Source organism: Neomonachus schauinslandi, chromosome 5 (genome assembly GCF_002201575.2).
Source record: "Neomonachus schauinslandi chromosome 5, ASM220157v2, whole genome shotgun sequence".
In the NCBI taxonomy this organism is placed as follows: Eukaryota; Metazoa; Chordata; class Mammalia; order Carnivora; family Phocidae; genus Neomonachus; species Neomonachus schauinslandi.
Window position 1 is genome coordinate 63,498,958 of NC_058407.1, and position 23,480 is coordinate 63,522,437.

Sequence of the window (23,480 nt, forward strand, 5' to 3'; positions counted from 1 at the left end):
GGGTCATGTTATAAATATTATTTAAAAAACAAAAACAAAACAAAGCAAAACACACATACACTGGGTCCTGGGGCTGAAGGAAGGAGTGGTAGAGCCCGAGGGCCCAGGCAGGCTGGAGCAGGCACTGGTGCTAGAGGGGAAGGACCCCGCCTATCCCCAACCTGTCATTCTCCCTAGAGGCCCCTTCTCACATTTTCTCTACTGGCACCTCCCGCTCCACGTGGCATCCTGGTCTCTGGTCTGGGGCTGAGGGCAAGGACTGCACTAGTTGCCTGGGGAGTGGAGGACCCTCGAACACCACGAGCAACCTGGGGAGGTGCCAGCCGCGGGGTGCTGGGGGCGGGGCTACTTGAGGAAAAGTGGACACGGACCCGACTGAGAAAGGAGTCTAGTGCAGATGGTGAGGGTGACCTAGGATCCACAGCCTCACACAGACCCGAGGCAGAGCGGCTCGTCGGGTCACTGGTGGTCATCCAGCTGCTGCAGGAGCGTCCGCCGCCGTCTTTCCAGCTCACCCTCGCTCAGCTCACTTTCCGACGTGTCCCAGCCCGTCTGGTGGAGCGGAGGCACAGCTCAGCCCCAGCTTCCCCCAAGGGCCACGGAGGCCTGCGGAGGGTGCCGACTGCGCTCGGGTCAGGTGCCTGCCTCTCACCTTCTCCTTCTTGATTCCAAAACCTGGGGAGCGGTTTGGGAGTTCTGCCCGCCGGAGCTCCCTGTCCTTGTCCTGTTCTGGTTCTTTCTCATCACTCTCCTTGCCGGCTTTCTCCTCAGGATCTGTCTCGCTCTCAGGACTGTTCTGTAAGAGCCCAGAGCCCGCCTGTGAGGGACAGCCCAGGAGGCGGCTGAAGGGCTCTCTCAACATAGCAGGGCCCTGGGTAGAAGCCCCCTCTCTACGCACCGACTTGTGTCTTCTCTTCTTAGTTTTCTTTTTTGGTTTCTTGGCTTTCCGAAGGCCATGATCTGGAGATAGAAAATGCCCAGTTAAATCCCATGGGAGGAGGGCGGGCTCATTCCTTTCTCTGCCACAGTCCTCGTTCTTTAGACAGGGAGCTAGCTGAGGAAGTCTCTGTCAGCGCAGTTTTCCTTCCTTCTCCCAGTTCCTGCCACGGCCGGGCAGAAAGTTCTTCCCACTGTGATGGGTGCAGACCTCCCGAGCAGCTCCACCCTCAGGGCGCTGCCTCCTCTCGTCGGGAGTCAACTGCTCCAACTCCCAACCACTCACCTGATCCAAGGAGAAGGCGAGAAGATGGGGAGCCCCGTCCTCCAAGGGCAGCACCCCCACTTTCAACCGAATCAAGGGAGGAAGAGGGCTCAGAGCCTGACTCTGAGGGGTTCCGCCTTCTCCGCTTGGGGGGTCGGAGAGGCGGCGGGGGCAACTCCTCTTCTTCCGACTCAGAGCCCTGGGCAGATCAGCAGATACATGTCAGCGCACAGGTTCTCTGGGCTCCAGAAGCCCTCAAGTCTGGGAACTGGGGACAGAGAGGAGGATCCAGGGCCAAAGGGCTTTTCAAATCTCGCTCCAAGGGGAGGCGATGCAGGGAAAAAACAAGAAAAATGGTTCCTATTTCCCTAAGACAATCCAGCCCCCTGCCCCGGCCCCCCACAGCCCTTCTGCCCACCAACTCACTGAGGGCGAGTGGGAACGCTTTCGATGGTGCTTCTTGCCCTTTCTGCCGTGTTTTCGGCCTTTGGTGTGGAGGTGCTGGCATTCAGTCTGGCAGAGGCAGAGGGAGGGGTGAGGAAGGCACCAGGGCTAGCCACAGGAAGCACCCTGCGCCCGAAAATCCGGTTTTGCCTCCTCTCAAGCCAGGGCCTCAGGCCACTCCCGGCCACCGTCAGACCTCAGGGCAAGGACAGCCCCAGGGGTAGGAGGCCACTGGGGTCTCTGCTGAGCCGGACTGGGCGTTCATGAGCGCGGGACAGATGCAGAGGATCGGAAGCTCTGCCTCACCTCCAGTACCTGCAGGAACTCCCGGAAGAGCCGGATCCGCTCCGACTCCAGGGTGATCTGCTCAAAGGCTGAGTCGCACACAAAGCGCTCACGGACCTTGAACGGGAGAGCACTGCTGATCAGACCAGCCCCGGCAAGGCGTGGACACCGCCAGGAGCGCAGGGCTGGGGCAGAGGAAGGAAGGGAGCCGAAGCTGCCCGCGAGCTGTGCTATGACCGGGGTGGGCCCCCAGTGCTGGAGAAGCACCGCTGCCCTCAGGCCCGAGGGGGTGGTGTTTGGTGCCAGGCTGCAGCCCTGACCTCTTCCCAGGCAGTGCCCAGCTCCAGGGCAGGCACGGCCTGCCTCAGCATGCTTCGGAAGGCAGCTTCCCTGCGCCGCATCCTTCGCGCCTCCTCCTTCTCCCGCTCTCGCTCCCGCGCCTCTGCTTTCTCCAGCAGCTGAGGACAGAAAGGGGGCGGAGCAGGGTCACCCAGGAGGGTGGGTGCCCAGGCCCCACTCGGGCATACTGCAGGACGTGGGAAGCTGGGGTCTGGGCTCCTGCCGCCACCCCCTAAACGGGGGCGGGGGGGGCGGGTGCAGTCACGCTGGGGCAGTGAGAAGGAACGGAACAGGACACGGGGACGAGCTCGAGAATGGAGCCCTGGCTACAGCCCCGCCCCGCCCAGCCCCTCACACTATTGAAGGTCAGCTTGATGTTGCCTGCGTCCAGCGCAGCCGCCCTCTTGTCAAAGCTTATGACGTGGGCGAAGTCCTCAAAGGCTGTGTTCACCTCCACGCAGAAGCCCCGGTCCTGTGGGCACAGCGGCGCATGAAGCAGGGGCCACCACGGGCCCGAAGCCTGAAGCCGGCCTCCAGGGCAGGCAGAGGGTCGGACCACAGGATGCTCTAGAAGTCCCCCAGCCCCCAGAAGAGACCCACAGGACTCAGGTGCACTTCTGAAACCTCACCATCTGACCACTAAGCCTCCCACACCTGCCCTTGGTCTTGATGTCGCAGGGAGTGGAGGGGGGCACTGGGTCCCATGGGGAGGGGGAGCAGGGTGTGTGTGTGCGTATGCCGGATCTGCTGATGGATGCCTGAGTTTCTCACAACTAATTCTTTGTTCCTGGCTTAAGGCTGGGCCCCACTTGGGCCCTCCTGCTGCTCAGTAACTTCCTTGCATTCTGTCAACATCTGCTGGTCCCATCCTTTGGCTTACTTCTTGGGTGCTTACTAGGCTGCCAGGTACTGTGCTGAGTGCTTCACACACCTTCTCTCTTTCAATCCTCAGTATCAAAATTTAAGCGTAGGTTCTGGCCTCCTAATTGTATGTGGAAGGAGAAACCAAGGTCTAGAGAAGCTAGAGCACTTGCCCACAGTCTCACAGCTAAGATGCGGTTGACTGAGACCGCTACCCCAGGTCCCTCTAACACCAAAGCCCACGGTGTGAAGCACTAGAGCCCACACAGATCACTCAGTCCTCAGGGGAATTCGAGGCCATCACGTGTGTAACTGCAGAACACTATTAAAAATACGCCCCCACCCCCGAAGCTTCTCATCGAGAAGCCAGGCTCCAAGCTGCTCATCTATGCCTCCCAACACCTCAGTAAAGCAGAGGCTTAGGAGAGTTCTCTCACTGGGGCCAAGTGGATCTGGTGAGAAGTGGCGCTGCTGGAGTTTGAGTCCGTGGGGACACAGGCCCAGTCCCCTTCTCCTCCCTCCACACAGCACGAACTTGCTGCGGCCTTCCGCCCATGGCAGAGCGTGGTTTTTGTTGTTTTTTTTTAAAGTTCTTACTGTAATTCCGGTTAGTTAACATACAGCGTTGTATTAGTTTTCACGTGGGCAATATGGAGAATATGCTCTTCTTGTCTATTCCAAGACACTTCCTCAACCCACGCCCCAGGCCTTCTCAAACATCCCAATCTCTCTCAGCGAAGTGAAAGCTTCAATGCCACCTCTCCACTGGTTGCTTCCATCAAGCTCAGACCTCACCTCACCGGGAACATCCTGTCCACCCTGCTCTCACCTTCCTCAAGCTAATAACCTGTGCTGTTTTCCCTCTGGTTCAAAATCTTCAAATGCAGCACAGAGGAAAACATTTAGTGAGCCTACTACAAGCCAGGCACTTTGCAAATATCAGCCCTTCCCACAACCATGCACATAAATTATGCTTATTCTACAGAAGAGGAAACTGAGGCTCAGCCTTTATATGCCTTGCAGAGATCTCAACCACTATACAGCCGTTACCTGACTCCAAGGTCTGAGCTGTACCTACTCTACGCTCTTTACAGACACTACTTTCCGAAAAGTGCTCATGTCCTCAGAAACAACTCCAAGGGCCCCTGCTCGGTCCTCACTTGACGGGTCCTTGTATGTGTGCTGCTCCTGTCAACAACTGCCCTCTTGTCTCTCTGAGCTCTTTTAGTGCCTCTCTGGCCTGTGCTTGTTCCCGAGAACAGCGCTTGGGCTTTTCAATCTACAGTCCCTAGCAACCTCAGCCCCTACACCTCACTCCTGATTTTCAGACCCCTAAGAGACTGGATGTTTCACAGAGACTTCAAATTCAGCAGACCCCAAGAGAATTCATTCCCTGTGAGCCACCCCTCTCCCCACACCCATGGATCTCCCAGGCCCAGATCTTCTGGCTTCCAGCTCTTCCAAGTCCAAAGCTGTTTGCATTATCCTATGGGGTGAGAGGTGCCCTCACAGTCTGCCAGGCTAGTGGATGGCCACAGGGACTCCTGGGCTCATCAGCCTTCTGTAGGCAGGAGCCCAAAAGGGGGAAGAGGTGAGGGAGCTGTCTAAAGAGGTCTCCCCACATTTCGCAGGAGATGTGGAGAGACAGGACACAGCGAGGACGGGACTCCTACAGGCCTGTCAGCAGGACCAGCCACACACTGTGGCTAAAATGTAAGCATCCAATAAAATGTAGCTCTCCTAGATTTAGATATTTATACTTTACAAGAAATACCCTATTTAAAATGTGGTTTTTGCTTTATTCCTCCCTGCCCCAGGTTACTTTTGAGACTGATTCCCCAAATGGAATTCCTATTTTCTCCAGCCCTGTTCCTACCGAATCCTCAATAATGATACCACCGCCCCACCTCTGCCAATTTCAACTCACTCCTTCCTTGCCCTCCATTTCACATGCAAAAAATCTGTCCACTCAACGTCTGAGTGACTCCATCCTCCTGGTTTTAAACTTCTCTTTTTTGAACAGCAGAAACTTTTTTTTTTCTCACAAAAATCTTATTTCGAACCTCAATATACAAAAGAAAAACTGCTGTACTTAAAAACGGAGGAAGAAGCATAAACTTCCCCCCCTTTCTTGTCCCAAGGTACCCCTGAGGAAACCCGGGGGTGGGGGTCTCAGAAAAACAGAGCTGGAGCCCAACTCTCCCTCATCTGCTATCCCTGCTGCCTCTGTTGAGCTCGTTTCCCACCTAGACTACCTCCCGACTGGCCTCCCTTTTCACCTCCCGTACCTCTAACCCATACTCCAGAGTCCTGCACTGCTCCGACTTTCCTACCAAAGGGCCCTATAGCAGGGGGGAGCCTGAGCGTGAGTCAGAAGAGGATGGCTCAAGCTCCAGATCTGTTGGAATCACTTGCCACTGTGACTTTTCATTGTCCCGAGGCTTCAAATACCGTCTTCCCACCACATATCCCTAAGGACACAAGCACTCAGTCTAGGAAGTGCTACTCTATACTCTTACCCCGTGGCTCTTCCAAGACATCCTCTGACCATATCATTCCCTGGCTCCCCATTACTTACAAGATAAAAACCCAAATTTCTTATTTTAGCATTCAAGGCATTTTACACCCAGGGCTCTCCTTCCCAACTGGAGCTTCGGGTTCCAGAGAAACAGGAAGCCACAGGACAATAGGGCATATCTTACCTAATGGTAAGGACTTTTAAAACATTACGTTTATATTAAACAGAGAAGTAATATGGTATGAAGTTACAACACCTGAATCTGTAAAGCAAAACACAGGACTTCAAAGAAACGCTGTGTGCGCAGTGGGACATTCCTAATTTATTCTCAGACCCTTCTCGCCCTAGGTCCCAAGTCACTGCCCTTGGTGATTAGGTGTACATTGGTGGAAAATCCCCCATTTTTCAGATGAGGAAACTGAGGCTCAGAAAGGTTCAACAGTCTCCTGGAGGTCACACAACTAGTAAGCGGTAAGCTGGACTTGTGGCCCAAGCAGTCCGCCTCCACAGTGCTGCTCCTAACTGCTGGACGTACCACCTCCCCAGCGCCTTTGCATGTCCTTCACTTCCACCAAGAAATATGCTTCCTCTTTGTTTCCTCCTTCTGAAACACAGGGCTCTCTTAGGGCAGCGATCCCTTTTCCCCCTTTGATGGACACAGTCTCTCCAGTGTAAGACAAGCAAGGTGCGTGCGCAGCATGGCTGCCACGCCAGAGGGGTGGCGGCAGCGGGAGGTTAAGGATGGCATGCCCCTTCTAAAAAGCAGTGGCCTCTCAGTCTGAGGCCACTGAACGCCTTGCAAAACCAGCCCAGTGCTGCTAGATAATCTGTATTTTTAAGAGAAGTTTTTCTGTATAATCTCCCAATTTTAAAATGTTAGCAGCAAAGTTGAAATGTTTCTAAAACACTGTACAGGCCAGAAGGAACAGATCTGTGAGCTGCCGGCTTCTGATGAGCTGGGCCCCTTGCTCCTCAAGCCTGCCAGGCCCTTCCCACTCCCTTGCCTCCGATCCTCTGATACCCTCTGCCCAGGACCGCCAGCCTCATCCACCTACTCGTTCTTAAAGGCGTAGCGCAAATATCAATTCTGTCGATTCTCGTCTCTAACAGCACTTGCCCCTCTGTAGAATAGGTGTCGTGTTTATCTTCCTACTAGGCCATGAGCTCCTTATGGACAGAAACTGCATCTTTCTTATTTCTGTGTCCCCAGCGCACAGTCAGGGATCACAGTAGATGTCTGCTGAACGGAGCTATGCTGCTCCTGCAATACAGGACTTATCAGGGAGTCCTGTCCAGAGAGGTGCCCTGCACTCATCCACAACCCTGGGCCTCCCTCACCTTAAGGATGTCCTTAATGATCTTCTTCTCATCATGGAATCGTGCCTTCAACTCCTCCACATAGAACTTGAACAAGTCCAGAGGGGTGGAGCCTGCGGGGGGAGGGAGGGAGGGGGGCCTGGCGGGCGGCAGCTTCCCGAGGCCTGGGGGAGGGGTCGAGGACAGGACGAGGGAGTGGGGGGTGCAGAGAGGCTGGCAGGGCAGGAAGCCAGGCCAGAAAAGGGGGAGCCTGGCTGCCTTACCCGGCTGGCCCAGCATGTTGGCAAAGCGGACATCAGTGCTGACCGCTGGGTACAGCTCCATCCAGGTGGACATAGAGTGCAGCTGCCCTGTCTCGTGCAGCTCGTCCAGGAAGGTCTGAGCAGGGAGAGGCCAGTTATAGGGAGAGTGAGCCAGAGAGAGAGGCAGAGCCAGAGACTGGGGAGGAAGAGAGGGGATGGGAGGGAGAGGCCGGGACAATCCAGACTGAGGAAATGCAGGCAAAGGAGGCAGAGATGAAGAGCTACAGATGGGGAGGCAGAGAGCAGTGAAGACAGAGAGAATGTAAATACAGAGAGGGACACACTCAAACATGACGGGCAGCCGGGCTAGAAGGCAGGGCAACAGAAACTTGTCTGCAGCATGTCCTGCCCGTGGTTTGCTCTCAGCTTCCCGAAGTGTTAGAGCTGGGAGCCCCCACCACTACCACCACCGCTGCCGCCTCCAAGCTGTGGGACAAGCTAGCGCTGCCCATCTGGCTGCCCACCAAAGGGAAATGAACCAGGCCAAGCTGCAGGCGGCGCCTTTACGGTGCTCTCTGCTGGCAGTTTCTGCGTGGTGCATACATCTGGTCTCCCTAGAGGAGCACGGCCCCAGGTTGAGGGCACACAGCAGGAGCAGAAAGAGCGGCCTTGCGGAGGGGGCACACAGGACCGGGCAGAGACGGAACAGCGGGCCTAGCCGAGGAGGCAGGGCATGGGCAGTTACGGGCCGGGCCGGAGCTGAGCGCCTATCCAGTGGGCAGCACACATACCTGGAAGGCCTCCCGGTTCTTGCGTTGCTGACGCCGCTCCCGCAGGCGGGCCCGCTCCCGCTCCTCCTCCTCCTCCCTCTCCAAAGCTCGGATATGCTCCTCGAAGCAGATCAGTGCATCTTCCTTGTCCATGTCTAAGCACGGGGAGGAGGCTCAGCGGGCACCGCACCCGTGGGACACCCTCACCGACCCCGGCAACCTCCCCCCGCCCCCGTGTTCAAGGGTGCTGCCTCAGTAGGCGCCGGGCCACCCAGGGTGGTGGGGCAAGAGGAGCAGGGACCTCCGTAGGAGAGGAGACTGGAACGGTGGTTCTGGAGGAGGGTTCATTAACGTATGAGAGCAAAATCAGCATGTATTCAGCTCTTGGGAATTCACTTACTGGAAGGAATCACATGAAACCAACCATCTTGGGATCTGAGGTCTTAGGTTTTATGGACCTGGGAATCAATCAGGCTTTGATGCCAGCTCAGAAAGGTCTCTTTCTGGTATTGCCAATGAGTGCAGGCCAACAACAGCTCATCGTAACAACATGTGACCAGTTAAGGGCCACAGCACCACGACAGCTTAAGACCATATTCACAGGAGTTGGACAAACCATCCTCTCCCGGTCTTCTGACGCCTATCCTAGAGCTCTTCCTCCAAGGACAGACAATGTCCAGGTCGACAGCGGACCCCAGAGGGAGGGAGGGGGTGTCCCAGCATTCCAGCATCTCCAGACTCTGGAGAGATGCAGGGACGGGGCGAATGCTGAGGACCCCTGGACATCCAGGAGGGCAGGAAGTGCGGGAGACCACTGGGAGGCAGGCTCTGGGGTCCCAGGTCAGTGAGGAAAAGGGGAAGGGACAGGCAGGAGCGGAGACCCAAGCTTACTCTGCAGCTGGTGGTCCTGAGCAAAGCTGGGGTTATCCATGAGGTACTGCTGAGCCTGGGACCATGTAGTTTGGAAGTTGACACTACTCATCCCATCCAGGATGCTCTTCAGGGCCTGGATGTTGCGGCGCCGGAGCTGCTTGGCCTGTTCCTGGGGAGCCACAGTGTCAGGGTCAGGGTGAGGTAGGGCAGGTCGGAGCTACTCAAGTGGGCCTGGGCAGAGGAGCATTTGAGCAAAGGAGCTAGGGAACCCTAGGAGGGCCAGACTCAAGACTTCCTCATCCCCGGAAAGGGGAAGGAGCACAGGTTACAGATCAACCCCTCACAGATGCCCTCCTGCCCTCCCACACCCATGTTGTAGGTCCCAAGCAGAAGTGGGGGGATGTGCAAGTGCCACACCAGCTTCCGAGGAAGGAGCTGAGACCCTGGGGCAGTGGAGAAATGAATGGCCGGGGTCCACAAGGACGCAAAGACACGAAAAGCCTCAAGTAAGACAGGCTGACGGATCCAGCCAGTGACTGTTACCTTCTCCTTCTTGGCCAGGAAGAAGAGAACATCATCATAAACCTCTTTTCGATCCCTCTCAGGGACCACAGCCCACACCTCCAGCTCCCCAAAGGTCTGTTCTGCCCGCCTGTGGAGCATATGGGCCGTGGGTAGGCAGGCAGGGGACAGAGACCCTGGGCCCGTGTGTTCTCAGGGTTCCCAGAGTCCACCCCAGCCCGGCCCCCTGACCGGTAGCGGGTGGTAGAGGTCATGCGTTCGTGCTGCTCCAGGAAATGCTGCAAGGTCTGCTTGGCCTCCTTGGCCCTTAGCCGGGCCTCTTCCTTCTCCTCCTTCTCCCGCTGCGCCTTGTAGGCATTGAATGCCTGCTTTTTCTCACTCAGTTTGGGCAAGGCACTGGGGTGGAGAGGGTGGGAGTGGGGTGGGGATAGAGGAGTCACCCTGCACAGCCCACCAAGCAGGGTCACAGCACACAGAACTGAGTGAGGGGTCCATGCATGGGCACAGCAGGCTGCAGGGAGGCAAGACGGGTCTCTGGGATGAGGGGAGGGACGGGAGGCAGTGAGGGGAAGACGGGGCTCCAAGACACTAACAGCCCTTTTGCTCTGAGGCTCTCAAAGTGCATTCAGGCCTCCACCCTATCCAGCCCCCTCACCCCAATTAACTCAATTCGAATCAATTCAATTCAACAAGCATTTATTGAATGTCTCATGTCAGATACCTTTCCCCTCCACCTCCTGGAGGCCCTCCAGCTTCTCTTTCCCTTGCCCTTCTACCATTCTCCTGACTTGGGCCCTGTTGGGGCCTGAGTGTTGAGCTGGGGCTTCTCAGGGAGGCCTTGGCCCAGCTGCTCACAAACACAGTCTGGAGGGCCTGGCTCCCTCTGCCCAGGCCTACCTGTAACGGGGGTCGGTGACCACCATCTTCATGGCCTGTTCCCACGAGGCATTGGAGGGGACAGCCTAGAATGGAGCAGGCAGGGGTCATGGGGCCTGCCCACCTCCAGCCCCCTCCGGGCCTACCCTGGGCACCCCACCCCTGCACCTTGTCCCTCAGCAGCTCCTTGAAGGCCTGCTTTGCCTTCTCCCGGTTGCTCCAACTGAGGCCAGACCTCTCTGGTTCTGGCTTTGATTCCTCTTCCTCCTGCTGTGGTGGCTGACGCTGTGCAGCAGCGCTGGGGGGCAAAGGGGACTCAGCCACAGCATCTCCCAGGCCCCACAGCCTTCAGTGCCCTATGTGGCCAGGACTACGCCACCCTCTCCTCGCTCCCCAAAGCAGCCCTTCTCTGCCCTGCAGAGGCCATGCCCAGATCTCCACACCCTTCCCAAGAGGCCTGGCAGAAGTCAAGGGTTGAACCAGGCTGGGAGCTTGAAGCCAGCCTCGGGAATGCCTCAGGGGGGCAGCCCTCACCTGCTGGGGCCCTCCTCCGGCTGCTGCAGAAACCCCTGCTCCACAGGCTGGGCAGCCTCGGACGTATCACAATCTTCACTCCCACCTGGCTCAGGCTCTAGAAGGCCCAGGGGCATGGGGGTGGGGCCAGGCGGCCCGGGCGGGGGTTCAGGCTGGGGCTGAGGTGGCTGCGGCTGCAGTATCTGGGGCTGGGGCTGCTTCCTGCAGGCGGGCCAGGAGGGCGGGGTCCAGGCGTGCGGCAGAGAGAGGGCCAGTCAGGGGCCTGCGAAGGACTGGGGCCCAAGCGGGCCACTCCACAACGAGACTGAGAGCTGGCTCTTCCACAGAGCAGGGACCACAGAGAGAGGGTCCACTCCCACCCGTCTGGCGGCCCCAAGTACAGGGGGGTAGATGCGCAAGTCACTCACCCTGCAGCCTCTTGTTTGACTAGAGCTGCAAGGGGAAAACACGACATGGTCACAGGGTGGCAAGGGCCACCCCCCAGCACCACAGCCCAGGCTCACCCCCTCCTCACCCTCCAGGTCATCCAGGTCCTTGGGCCGGGTCCAGCGAGACTCCTTACTCTGGTTGTTATAGTAGTAAGGTTTGCCCGTGTCTGACTTGTACTCTTTCCAGGGACACTGGGACAGCAGCAACTACAAGAGGACAGGTCAGAGGACATCAGGGGGCTGGGCATGCCCTCTCGCTACAGTCGGGGGAGCTAAGGGGATCCAGCGAGTAGGGAGTTTTTAGCTACCACCTGGCCTGGCTCAACATGGGGGAAGGCAGACTTTCTGAGATCCCAGGGAGGCTGGTGGAATGGTCAGGGATCTTGGGATCAGAGGAACCGTGTGTATGGTTAAAGACTCGGGAGGCCAAGGACTTGGGAGGGTCAGGGAAGCTGAAAGGAAGGGCCAGAAAGCCCTGCTCAGGACCTCTGCCTTGGACTTGAGCACGCTGGGCTTCTCCCACACGGATTGCTTGTCGTCAGCATTGTAGTAGTAGATGCGCCCATCAGGGGCCACATGCTCACTCCACAGGGCCCTCTGGGGGGAGGGGGAGCAGAGAATGGTGGTCAAGGCCCCATCCCCAAAGCTTCTCCTCCTTACCCCAAAGATTTAACCATCAGCCCCCCAACTTTCAGCTTTTCTACCCAGAGACCCCTGAGCTGGAAGAACTCACCGGAGGGCCTGTCCCAGCCACAGCAGCTAGAAAAGAAGCCAAGAGAAATATTAAGTCCTTGCCCCGACACCCATCTTATCCCACCTATTCCTCCCCTACTCCATCCCCAATAAATATCCCCTGGTCCCATCAACATCCCAGGCTCCCTGGCATCCCAACAGGCATGATCCAGGGTGGGCTCTAGTCCACAGTCCCCTCTCCCCTATACCCCCCCAACCTCCGAGCCTGGGGGGAGCAGACCCCCAGAAGACTCACAGCTGGCTGTGTCCGCACCCGGAGCCGTCTGCCGAAGAAAGAGGAGGGGGAAGGGTTGGGGCCAAGCCCAGTGGCCCCCAGGACCCAGGCCATGGGGGATGAAGAAGCAGGCCAGGCCAGGATCCATGTGTCCTGCTCCCAGGGACCTCTGCTCCCTAACAGGCATCCCCCACCCTCTGGGGCCATGGCTGTAGGATCCTAGGGGGAACCGCATAGCAGCTCTGTTCTTTGTTTTCCTCAAGTGAGAGTATTTTGTTGAGTCAACCTCCGAGGCCCCTCTTCCAGAGTGGATGCCAACTGCTACGTCCTACCCAGACTCTACTACACTGAGCAATGGCACAAGAAGGTACGGTGAGATCCCCAGGTGCTGCTGCTTCCGCCAGCAACAAAGAAGATGTGAGGAGGGCCTGTATTCAAGTGTCCACAGTGCAAGCTCTGTGAGGGGAAGCGTGTCAGCCACGAGTGTGTTCCTTACGGGAGCTGGGCACAGCAAGGAGTAACGAGAGAGTAACATGCCTTTGAGGGGAGTGAGAAACGAAAAGAGCAGAGTACGTGGCCGGAGAGGAGGACGTGAGTGTGGGGAGTGCGGCCAGGCCCGGGACGGATGGATGAGAAGAGGGAAAGAGCGGAGGCCGGATCCCTGTGCTCCGAGTCGGACCCACAGGGCTGCAGGGCACGGCTGCTTCCTGCCGGCCCCCAGTGCTTACCGCGGCGGTGACAGGCACTGCTGGCATTAACATCCCTGGCAGCATGGGCGGTACCATTCCCGGTATCTAGGGACACAAAGGAGACAAGACACAACTACGGAGGTGAGGGCAGGCACAGGCAAGGCAGGCTCCTGAGAGCTCCTGGCCGGGGCCGTGGCCTTCACACGGGTCCCCCCTCAGACAATCCCCAGGTCCTGGGCTCTCAGCCCAGCCAGCCAGTTTTCTCCCGTCATTCAGCAGACAAAGCCACACGGGCCGAGCCAAAGCTCCCTCCCTTCTCTCTCTACTGCCTGAGCTCCAGATGCCCACTCTCACCTCCACCCCCAGCCGGGCTCCCGGGGTTTCCTGAGGCGCTGGTGCAGGAGACAGGGTTACCTGCGTGAGTGGCGGTGGCGCCCCCATTGGTGGCAGCATTGGGGGCATGATGCCAGGTGGCATCGGGGGGATGGCCGGTGGTCTCTGACTCATGGGGGGTAGTCCCATCGGAGGAAAGGGCGGGGGGATTCCTGGAGGGGGCATCTGGAAGTGAGGAAAGGAAGGGACACTGAGCAGAGAAGACCCCGCCTTGGACCTGTCGGGGAATATCCACTTGTCTCCCACCCTTCTCGACCCTCCACCCCGGCTCTGAGGCAATTCCAAGGCTTTAGTTTGAGAAGCACGAAGCGTGAAACTGCCTGCTCCTCACCACCGAAAGACTGAAAACTGGGGGGGGGGGGGGGGTTTTGGGGCCAACCGGACCCCCCAAAATGCCTAAGAGGGGGGGGGGGGGGGTCTTCTGGGTCTAACAGGCAAGCACACAGCTTCTTCAGAGGTAGGGAAGGGAGAGGGAAAAGTCTAACTGCCACCAGACTGTGGCTGGAAGGCTCCATCTCTTCAGCAACTCTCCCCAAAGAGGCCTCTCCGAGACAGGGCCAGAAGGCAGGATTCCAGGTTCCCAAATGCCCCAGTCCCCTGCCTCCCATCCCTTGTTCTCCAGCTCGATGACCACCAGCTGCTACTTCAGCCTGACTTCTGTGGCATATTGAAAGAACAGAGAAGGAGTAGTGAAAGAGAAAGGCAGCCCCACCATGCCCTCACACTAACAGGGTCTTTTCCCTTCCACTTCTCCTACCCCAGCCCCAGTGTGTCCCAAGGACAAAAAGACAAAGGGGAGCTGTCGACTTTAGGGACTGGGAGCTTAACAGCAGCTCCTCCCACCCCAATGCCCAAGCAACACCACCCCTTTTCCAGAGGAGGCAGGACACAAAACCGTGCTGGCGATGCAGCGGTGCTAGGGACCGGGGAGATGGGGGTGCAGGCTGGAAAAGCCAAGCCCAGGGAAAGACATAAAACTTACGAAGGGTGGTGGCATCATGGGGGGCCCCGGTGGGAAGGGGGCAGGCGCTGCTGGGGGCCGGGGACCAGAATCGGGAACCGACTGTTGAGGGAGAGAAAAGTCATAGGACCCAGGATGGGCAAAGAGATGGGCTTTTGCAGAAGGGAAGCAGAGCGGTGAGGATGAAAAAGGAGCACAAAGTTCAGAGGGAGGGTCTCCTGGCCCGGTTTCCTGCCCATGCCCAGCTCCGAGCCCTGGCTAGGTCTGCTCTCTTCCACCAGCCAAGAACCAGCGGGCCGGGCCCCTTCCAGGTCATCTTTATCGCACCAGAGCCACAGAAAAGAGGGAGGCGGCTGTCCTACAGGCCCAGTCTGGCTCTTCCCGAGGCTTTTCATCCATTCTCCCATTTGTGGGCAAGGCCGTGCCTCCCTCAAGCCTCAAACAGGGGTCTCTCATTCCCAAAGTAGCCAGGGAGGAAGTGACCTCTTTTCCCGTCCCCTTACCTGAATTCACCATTAGATTCAACCCCAAAGCCCTCTAAACCCAGTCACCATGCCTTCTTAAGCGCTAGTCTCCCTCTCTCTTCAGTGTGGGCCCCCCCACAACTGGTCTCATCCTTACTCCCTCGCTCACTCTTTGACACCTCCCACTCCCAATCACCCCCTCCTCTACAGCTCTACTCCCCCTCCCCTACGGATCCCGAACTCCCCTCCCTGTGGCTGAGACTTTGAACAACCTAGATCTCCCTGTCCTACACCTACTAGCTGCCACATCCCATCCCGCAGTTGTTGGCTTAAATACCACTTGCTCCCAAGAGCCTTCCTGACTGTTGAATTTATTCTCTGATGCCCTTCTTAGCTTCCTGCTGTATACAGTTTTGTAATTATTACGTTTCCCCTTACTAACGTGTAATAACATTCCATGAGGACAGGAATGTGTCAGACTTGTTGAAAGCTGGACTCCTGGTAACTGCCACAGTGTCTGGCACATAATGGGTACTCAATAAATACTGAACGAATGCAAGAAGGGACAAATGAAGGATCAAACACTCCCAATTCTAAAAAGTCATCCTATAGATATGGCCAAAATGATGTGTATACAACATTTCCATTCCAGCATTATTTGTAAAAACAGAAGATTGGAATCAGCCTAAATACCCATCACTAAGTAACTATGAAATTATACACAAACATAAAATGGAATACTATGCAGTCATTAAAAAAAAGAATGAAGAAGTTCATTGTCTTGATAGGAGCAATCTCTAAGATACATTAACAAGCGGAAAAAAATGCAAAGTGCAGCAAAGTGGGATCATTTGTAAGAAAACTGGAGAGAAAAGACGACATACAAGAAAGAAATCAGTAGAAGGAGGACTGAGATGGGAAGGGAAGCGTCTCACAGTATGTATGCCCTTTTCTAACTTTTGAATATGCATCCATGTGACCATATTACCCATTCAAAATTTAAAAAAAGCTTTTCAAGTGAACTGAGGCTTGGAGATACAGCTAAAAGGCCCTGCCCTTCCTCCTTTTGCTTGAGGGTTAGAGGGTGTCAGGGAGGAGTTCTAGGGAAAGGTGGTAGCTGGCTGAAGAGGGGCCACCTCACTGCTGCCCAACCTCCTTACTTCCCCAATGACCCCTATGCTGAGAGGGCTCGGCATTTAAAGATGCTTTCTAATCTCCACCTCTCGTAGTATCTGTCCTTCCTCTTTTCCCACCCATCTTGTCCTAAGGAGAGAAGGGTATAAGCCACACTATTCTACCTTGAATCAGCTTTCTCAGTGTTCAACTACTCCGGCCCTGTATTCAGATCTGCTCCTGCCCGAGACTGTCCTTAGCATGGGAAGTCAGAAATTAATCAATGTGGGAGGAAATCCAATTCTCTGTGCCACACTTTTCCACCTCAAGCTGCCTTAGGATCCTCTCTGACCTCCCAGATGCTACATAACCATCTTTGGGTCCTCCCAGGCTCCAGAATTGCCCCTCTGAGATTGGCACCACCGTCCATACAGTTGTCTAAGATAGAAACTGGTGAGTCGTTCTCCACACCTTCCTCTGTCGATACGTCACTGAGTCCTGCTAATTGTACCTCGTACTCATTTCTTGAATCCGTCCACTTCTCTCCATTTCCTCCTCTGCCCCAGCACCCCTCTTTTCTTTTTTCTTTTTTTTTTTTTAAAGATTTTATTTATTTATTTGAGAGAGAGAATGAGATAGAGCATGAGAGGGGGGAGGGTCAGAGGGAGAAGCAGACTCCCCGCTGAGCAGGGAGCCCAATGCGGGACTCGATCCCGGGACTCCAGGATCATGACCTGAGCCGAAGGCAGTCGCTTAACCAACTGAGCCACCCAGGCGCCCCACCACCCCTCTTGTTTTCATCTGACCTTCTGTAGTAGTCTCCCCACATCCACAACAAGCTCATCAAAATGCACCTCAGATCATGTTATTCCCTGCTTAAAATTCTTCAATGGCTGGGGTGCCTGAGTGGCTCAGCGATTAAGTGTCTGCCTTCAGCTCAGGTCATGATCCCAGGGTCCTGGGATCGAGCCCCACATCAGGCTCCCTGCTCTGCGGGAAGCCTGCTTCTCCCTCTCCCTCTGCCTGCCACTCTGCCTATTTGTACTCTCTCTCTGTCAAATAATTAAAATCTTAAAAAAAAGAAAAAAATTCTTCGATGGCTCCGACTGTTCTTAGGGTAGAGACCAAAACTCCTCCCCAAGGCCTAGAAGGCTGTGGGAGGTTTGCTTCCCAACTGCCTTCCCAGCCTCATCCGTGCTGAGCTCCTGGGTCTGTGCTCCGGCCCCCTTCTCAGTTCTCCCGTATCAGGCCTGCATCTTTGCCTGGCACAACTTCCTGCCGACCCCACACACCTAGCCTACAGGTCTACACCTACCAGTCATCGCTTCCTCAGGAAAGGCTTCCTCCCAGGCCAGTGGTCTAGGCTTAGTCAGAGCCTTCTTTTACATGCTCGTGTCCCACGCACCCTCCCCGTTAGCAATTACCCACTGGAAGTTTACACTTACTTACACAGTGCTGACTGTCCCATTATGTTATGTGGCCACTAATAAAAAACAAATGCCACCACTTAAATTATGATACTCCATCGATTTTAAGATGTCTTGACAAGAAATGTTTAAATGGAGTCTTAGGATCAATGAAGTATCTGCTGCCTCCACTAGATCTTTTTTTTTTTTTTTAAAGATTTTATTTATTTATTTGACACAGAGAGACACAGCGAGAGAAGGAACACAAGCAGGGGGAGTAGGAGAGGGAGAAGCAGGCTTCCCCACGGAGCAGGGAGCACGATGCAGGGCTTGATCCCAGGACCCTGGGATCATGACCTGAGCCGAAGGCAGAGCTTAACGACTGAGCCACCCAGGTGCCCCTGCCTCCACGAGATCTTAAATTTAAAGGGGCAGGGACTTTGCCTGTTTGGGCTCACCCTGATCTCTTATCCCTATTGTATTTTCCTCGCTGCCCCCCCACTGGAACACAGGTGTTAGTATTTGTTGACTGAATGGTCTTGGCAGGTCCCACAAGACACAGCCACTGGTAAGGCCTACTAGTTATTCAGGGAACACAGAATGTCAGAGCTGGAGGGGACTCTGGCAACCACCCAAGGTAGTCTCCTTTCTCAGATGAGAAAACTAAGGGGAATTACCAGTCCCAGGCTCCACAGCGGTCAGGACAGAGCCAGGACTGGATCCAATCTGCCCTCCAGTCCTACCCCTTTCAGCACACTCCTTGTCACAGGAAGCAGGTCTGTTTTTTCACTCTAGCATATTCCTGGCTACCCATGTGGTTAAATCAGCAAGGATCCAAACCCTTCCCTGAGAACTAGTGGTGGCTCCCTATCGCTCCCCCTACAGAATCTCACCTAACATTCAAAGCCTTTCAACATGACCCATCTACAGTTCTTGGCTCAGCTCGACTCAATGGCTTCCCTCCTCCTCCCTGCACAGCAATTGTTAGGATACACCATGTGTTCCTTTTACTCTACTTTGCCTCTCACTTTGCTCAAGATGATCCAATATTCACCCACTTCAGATTACCTTTCTGATTATCCTCCACACATACACATACTCCTACCTCCTTTTGTCCCCTCAGGATAAGTGCTGCACTACTTGACACCCATGACACGCTACTCTGTGGATGTTTGCTGGGTGTTTCCCACAGGACTGCCTGTCTCCCTACTTGGGAGATTTCTCCATACTGGAGGATTATGTTTTCTCCTTTTAAACCCCCTCTTGAGTGTCTAGTCAGGGCCCTGCATACAAAGTGCTGTCATAGAATGCAGGCTCAACCTTATTCAAGTTTTGCATACTGGAATATCCTAAAACAGGCAAATGTGTGCATGTGTGCCCATGTGCCCAGGTACATTTGTATAAATTCTCTGGGTAAAGGCGGCCTGTAATGAGATGAACAGCTTGGCAGAGGCTGTCTGTATGGCTGGGGAAAGGGAACTGGAATCAAATACTGGCATGGGAAAACCTGAATAAAAACTCACTGTATATGAGCATCTTTAACTTGGCATATGTGCCGCCGAAGCGAGCACTGACCATCTTTAACTTGGAATGGAGACCCCTGGCCAGGATCCAGATGCTGGACTGTTTTGGACAGTTCCCACAGAGGACAGAGCAACGGAATGAACATAAATTACCATGGAACTTCCACAGCCCTCCCTTCCCTGAGCTTCCCCTGTGCAATGTGTATACTTTTCTTCCTGAAACACCCCTGCCCCTATCTCACTTGCTGCAGTGCCTGGACCACTGTGGGTCTCATTGCACCTTGGGGCGAGACTGAACTCGTGTGACAGAGGGATATAGGAAAGGGGCTGAAAGAGCAGATCCTGTGTCTTCCCTGGAACAAAAAACATCTGTGGGCTGGAGAGAGACAAAGAGACAATTGATCATCTTATCATCATGTGCTCACCTGAGCCAGTGGAACAACAACCCCCCTCCCCAAAGGTGCAATCAATTCTTCTCAGCCTTTAATCTAAGCGGCATCTCAGAACTAAAGATTCAGAAGAAAGAATAAAAGGGGAAAAGAACAAGAATGGAGAGGTGGAAGGAAGAGCATGGAAAGAGGGAATAGCTAACAACTAATATTTACTGAGTGCTTATTACAGGTCAAATATCATGCCAAATACTCATTTAATCCTTGTAACCATCTAAAAGGCTATTATTGTCCCCATTTTATAAAGAAACTGAGCTTCAGAGAGATTAAATAACTTGATCAAGGTTCCAAAGGATTAAACCGCAGAGGCAGGTTTGGAATCCACGCAGCCTGACCCCAAAGCCTGTGCTTTCAACTACTCCACAAAGCGGTCTCCCAGCAAGGATGATGGCGCCACAACTATTTCTTACAAATTGATTTTCCTGTTTCCTTTTCACCCCAATCCACACACAATCCTGAAATCCTCCAGGTGATCTCAAGGATGGTCTGGTCTGACTCACTCCCTAAAGGGATTTGTGTTGGAAAATGAAAGCTGGAAGGCACACCTCTCAGAAAGAGTACCTATCATCGAAAGGAAAAACACCATGGAGGCCAAGAGACCAGGGGATTACCCTGCAGTCAACCTTTACCTGCTGCCCTGCTTCAGCTGCCCCCAAACAGTGCTAGCCCCTCTGTTTTCAAGACCATCCTAGTCCCCACTCCTCTATACCAGCCTTAGCATATTCCTCCTTCTCCCCAAAGATATTGGCTGTCTTACTAGAAAATAGCTTCCATTGCTTCTCTCTGTCCTGCCATCTCCTCAGAATGAAGACCTCATTCTGGTCTTCATTTTCTTGGGTTAGGTGTCTACCTCCTCCGCCACTTCCAGAGTTCTTCCATCCCTCCAGTAGGATGCCAGAGGCGCTGGCTAGCCTGCTCTGGCCCTGCAGGCTTTGTGCCTACCATCCCCCACATCCTTAGGGATTTTCTGCAGCCCCAGCTGAAGGCCTCGCCTCCATATTCAGCCTGCTTTCCCTTGCTTCCCCACAACCTAGAACCCATTCTCCTGAACTCTTTCCTCAAGAACCACCACCCCATTTTGAAGCTGGAAAAGATCTGGGGTATCACTCTCATGCATTTTCCGTGTGTTTTTTTTTTTTTTAAACCGATGGGTAATCTGAGGCCCAAGGAAAGGTAGTGACTTGCCCAAGGTCACAAAGACTTGTTAACACAGTTTGTTCATGGCACAGCCAGGGTTGGGACCAAGGGTCCCCTGCTTTCTCATTTCTTGGGCTATCCAGGACTAGATGGGGGCCGCAGCCTCTCTTTCCTCAGGAGACAATGCCCCCTCCTCACCTCAGGAGACAATGCAGGGTAAACGAAGGAGGGGATCTCCAAGTGATCTTACGGGGTATCCAGGGCTTCCAAAGGAAACAAGCACTGGGTCTGAGGAGGGGCGTGTTGCACGCCAAATACCCCACAAGGGGAAACTGTGGCCCCCAGCTCTCCCCTTGTCCCTCGGTTTCCACATTCCCGCCCCCTCTCCTTTCCTGACCTTTCTCCACAAACCCACCCTTCTCCCCTTCCCTTCCCCCTCCTCACCCAGTCCCGCAACTCTCGCTCCCCTCAGCCCCCCACTGCCCCCACCCCCGCCATCCTCCATCATGGCCTCCCCGCCCCTTCTCCCCCAAATCCCCGCTCCCCTCCCCCTCCCGGGCTCCCTTCCCTAACCCCTCATGCCCCTCGCCCTCCCCCGGGGTCCCGGGTACCCCCGGCGGCCTCCCCGCCCCCCCGGCCCCGGCCCGAGCCGCCGGGGGCGCTGTGGGACCGCCCCGGGCCCCCCTCCACCCCCGCGCGGGGACGTTACCATGCCAGAGCCTCCGAGCAGCTGGGCCGGCTCGGCCCACCTGCCAGTAAAAGCCGCTCTGATTGGCCGGGCCGCAGCCGGGAAGGCGGGGCCAGTGGGGGGTCGCACCCCTTGGTGGCCGGGGCTCCGGTCGCGCCCGCGGACCAGCCGGGCCCAACACCGGCCCGGAGCGCCCGAGTCCGGCCCCGCCCCCGGCGCGGACAGCCAGGCCCCGCCCCCGCGCCGCCAGGTCCGGGGCCCGCCCCCGGGGGGCGGAGCACGCCTCCGAGCTCCTGACGGGCGGCGGGAGCCGCAGAAGCCGGGCTGCACCAAGCGGCTCGAGCGCGCGTCCCCGGCCTGCTGCGTGCGTCGGTGACTCTCCTGCCTTCCCGCCCTTCCCGCCGGCCGCCTCCAGACCCGGGCCCGCCGCTTCCCGGCCTTCGCGGCTCGGCTGGCGCGTCCGCCGCGCACGGGCGCTCGCTGCCAGGACCGGGGGCTGGACCGACGTGTTCATTCAGAATGTAGGGCTATCTTTGCACCTCACAAAGAGTTTTTTTTTATTTGTTGCACAGTTATTTTTTTAGCACTTTTAAATTCATTCATTAAACAAGTATTTGTTGAACATCTGTTATGTGCCTCGAACTGTTCCAGGCGCTGGGCAAACGGCAGTTGAAAAAAAAAAAAAGCAGACAGATCCTCCGAAATCCCTGCCCTCGGAGGCGTACGTGCTTCTTAGGTGAGCCTGAAGTTACTTCTTTTAAGATTTGGCTTCCACCGAGCGGTGAAAGCGAGCCAATCATTTATAGGCGTTAGAGATGTGAGCTAAATACTATGTTGTGCAGATGAGGGAATTACAACCCAAAATTATTTAATGAATATGCAGAAGGTTCCAAGGCTAGTAACTGACAGGGCTCCTTATACGGGTGCAGGGTGCAGAAAGGGATCGAGCACCTTCTCCCCAAAGCCTGGGTAAAGATGCTTCCTTTTTTCTTTATTCATCAACCCTTAGTTGAGCCTGTGCTCTGTGCTCGGTGCTATGCTAGGTGCTGGAGATTCAGAATTCCGTGAGCCGGGTCCCTGCTTGCAAGGGGCTTAGAGGCTACCCGGAGAGAGGTTCTGGACAACAACCAACAGGAAGCAGAACTCCTAAAGGGGACAAATGGGAGGAAAAGAAGAGGGATTCATTCTTGGGGACGATTGTAGAGAGAAACTTCATTGTGGTTTTCTTCACAATACCTAGATAACCTCAAATGAAGGCCTAGTCCTGTGGTTTTCAGACTTTATTACTGAGACCTCTGGGCTCTAGCAGAAGTGGTCAGAGGTTCCATAAACTTTTACCAGTCACATTTAATTTTAATTTTTCTTTTCCAAGTGAGGTATTTCTTAGCCTACGTAGGCACCTATTTTATTTTTTTAAAAGATTTTTTAATTTATTTATTGAGAGAGAGAGAATGATAGAGAGCATGAGAGGGAGGAGGGTCAGAGGGAGAAGCAGACTCCCTGCTGAGCAGGGTGCGTGATGCGGGATTCGATCCTGGGACTCCAGGATCATGACCTGAGCCGGAGGCAGTTGCTTAACTAACTGAGCCACCCAGGCGCCCCGGCACCTATTTTAAAGAATCAAATAATTGTATACGGTTTGTTAATAAAAACATCAGAGCCCTGCCTCCATCATCTCTCCCTCCCTGGAGGCAGCCATTTTCAGCTCTTTGAAGTTGTTTTTTTTTGGCGCTTTACCTTCATTACCCTGGCCCTCTTCCAGCTGCGTCCCTCCCCACAGGGTAAGGAGTCCAAGGGGATATGCCTATCCAAAGCCCACTTACCCCCTTATAGGCCATATTCTGAATACCTGGGACTCTGGATTTCCCTGCCCAGCTTGCCTCCTTGGATCTCTCTTCCCCAGGAAGACCTTGCTGATCCTGGGGGCATCACTAGGCCTGACGGATAGCCAAGGGGCTGTTATTGGCAGCCAGAGGCAAGAGACCAAGCTGGGGTCTTCACAGGGCCCTGTGTGCAGCTCTCTCAATGTAGGACAGAGACAAGGGCAAGAGGAGAAGGGGTGAAGCAAGAGTCAGGGGCTGGGGGCTCCTATTTTCTAGTGTGGATTCTGAGGATTCCAAAAATTCTAATTTAGAACCTGGCTTTCCAGGTCCTTATAAAGGTATATTGGTAAAGTTAGGAGTTTAGAAGGTATTTTATTTAACAGTTTGTTAGCTTAATTTGTAACATTAAAATATTTGAGTAAGTTTCCCATTTGTAGTCTTGTCCCAGCTCCCACAAATAAAAGGGGCAGGTTGGAGGATTTAACTTTTTTCCTTCAGGTCTCCTCCCCAGCCCACTGAGATCACGTCATTCTCATCTGCCAAATTTAATGTGATAATTTTTGTTAGTTCAGTTTTCAGTTTTTACAACACTGACTACACCTGCTACTCAGAGTTGAGCCATGTAGAAACCTTTGATGACTCTTCCTCTCCTGCACA

General features: G+C 54.9%; 1 protein-coding gene across 5 annotated transcripts; it reads right to left on the reverse strand.

The window, feature by feature from the left end:
- Positions 1-17: 17 nt before the first annotated feature.
- PRPF40B (pre-mRNA processing factor 40 homolog B) lies at positions 18-13,424 on the reverse strand. 5 transcript variants are annotated; one of them, XM_044914852.1, is made up of 24 exons: positions 13,281-13,424; positions 12,906-12,971; positions 12,199-12,226; positions 11,944-11,969; positions 11,697-11,807; positions 11,297-11,417; positions 11,190-11,214; positions 10,783-10,983; positions 10,417-10,546; positions 10,270-10,304; positions 9,604-9,768; positions 9,394-9,502; positions 8,869-9,019; positions 7,999-8,132; positions 7,229-7,343; positions 6,987-7,078; positions 2,625-2,741; positions 2,251-2,388; positions 1,952-2,047; positions 1,628-1,714; positions 1,223-1,400; positions 899-960; positions 653-796; positions 18-552 (listed from the first exon to the last, which is right to left on the reverse strand). In XM_044914852.1, the coding sequence occupies exons 1-24, from the start codon at positions 13,422-13,424 to the stop codon at positions 460-462; spliced, it is 2,568 nt and encodes an 855-aa protein (XP_044770787.1). In that variant the 3' UTR covers positions 18-459. The 5 variants fall into 5 exon arrangements, with proteins under 5 accessions (XP_044770787.1, XP_044770784.1, XP_044770782.1 ...); XM_044914849.1 differs by having other exon boundaries at positions 2,625-2,720; positions 10,270-10,334; XM_044914847.1 differs by having other exon boundaries at positions 10,270-10,334.
- Between the last annotated feature and the right edge of the window lie 10,056 nt (positions 13,425-23,480).

What these genes read in the sequence shown, in the direction of transcription:
- PRPF40B (XM_044914847.1), bottom strand. Translation starts at nt 13,424, where the DNA reads ATGCCCCCTCCAGGAATCCCCCCGCCCTTTCCTCCGATGGGACTACCC. An exon ending in AGCGTTCCCACTCGCCCTCA is followed by an intron (nt 1,401 to 1,627) that starts GTGAGTTGGTGG and finishes TGATCTGCCCAG; the next exon opens with GGCTCTGAGTCGGAAGAAGA. An exon ending in AGAAGAGAAGACACAAGTCG is followed by an intron (nt 797 to 898) that starts GTGCGTAGAGAG and finishes GGGCTCTTACAG; the next exon opens with AACAGTCCTGAGAGCGAGAC.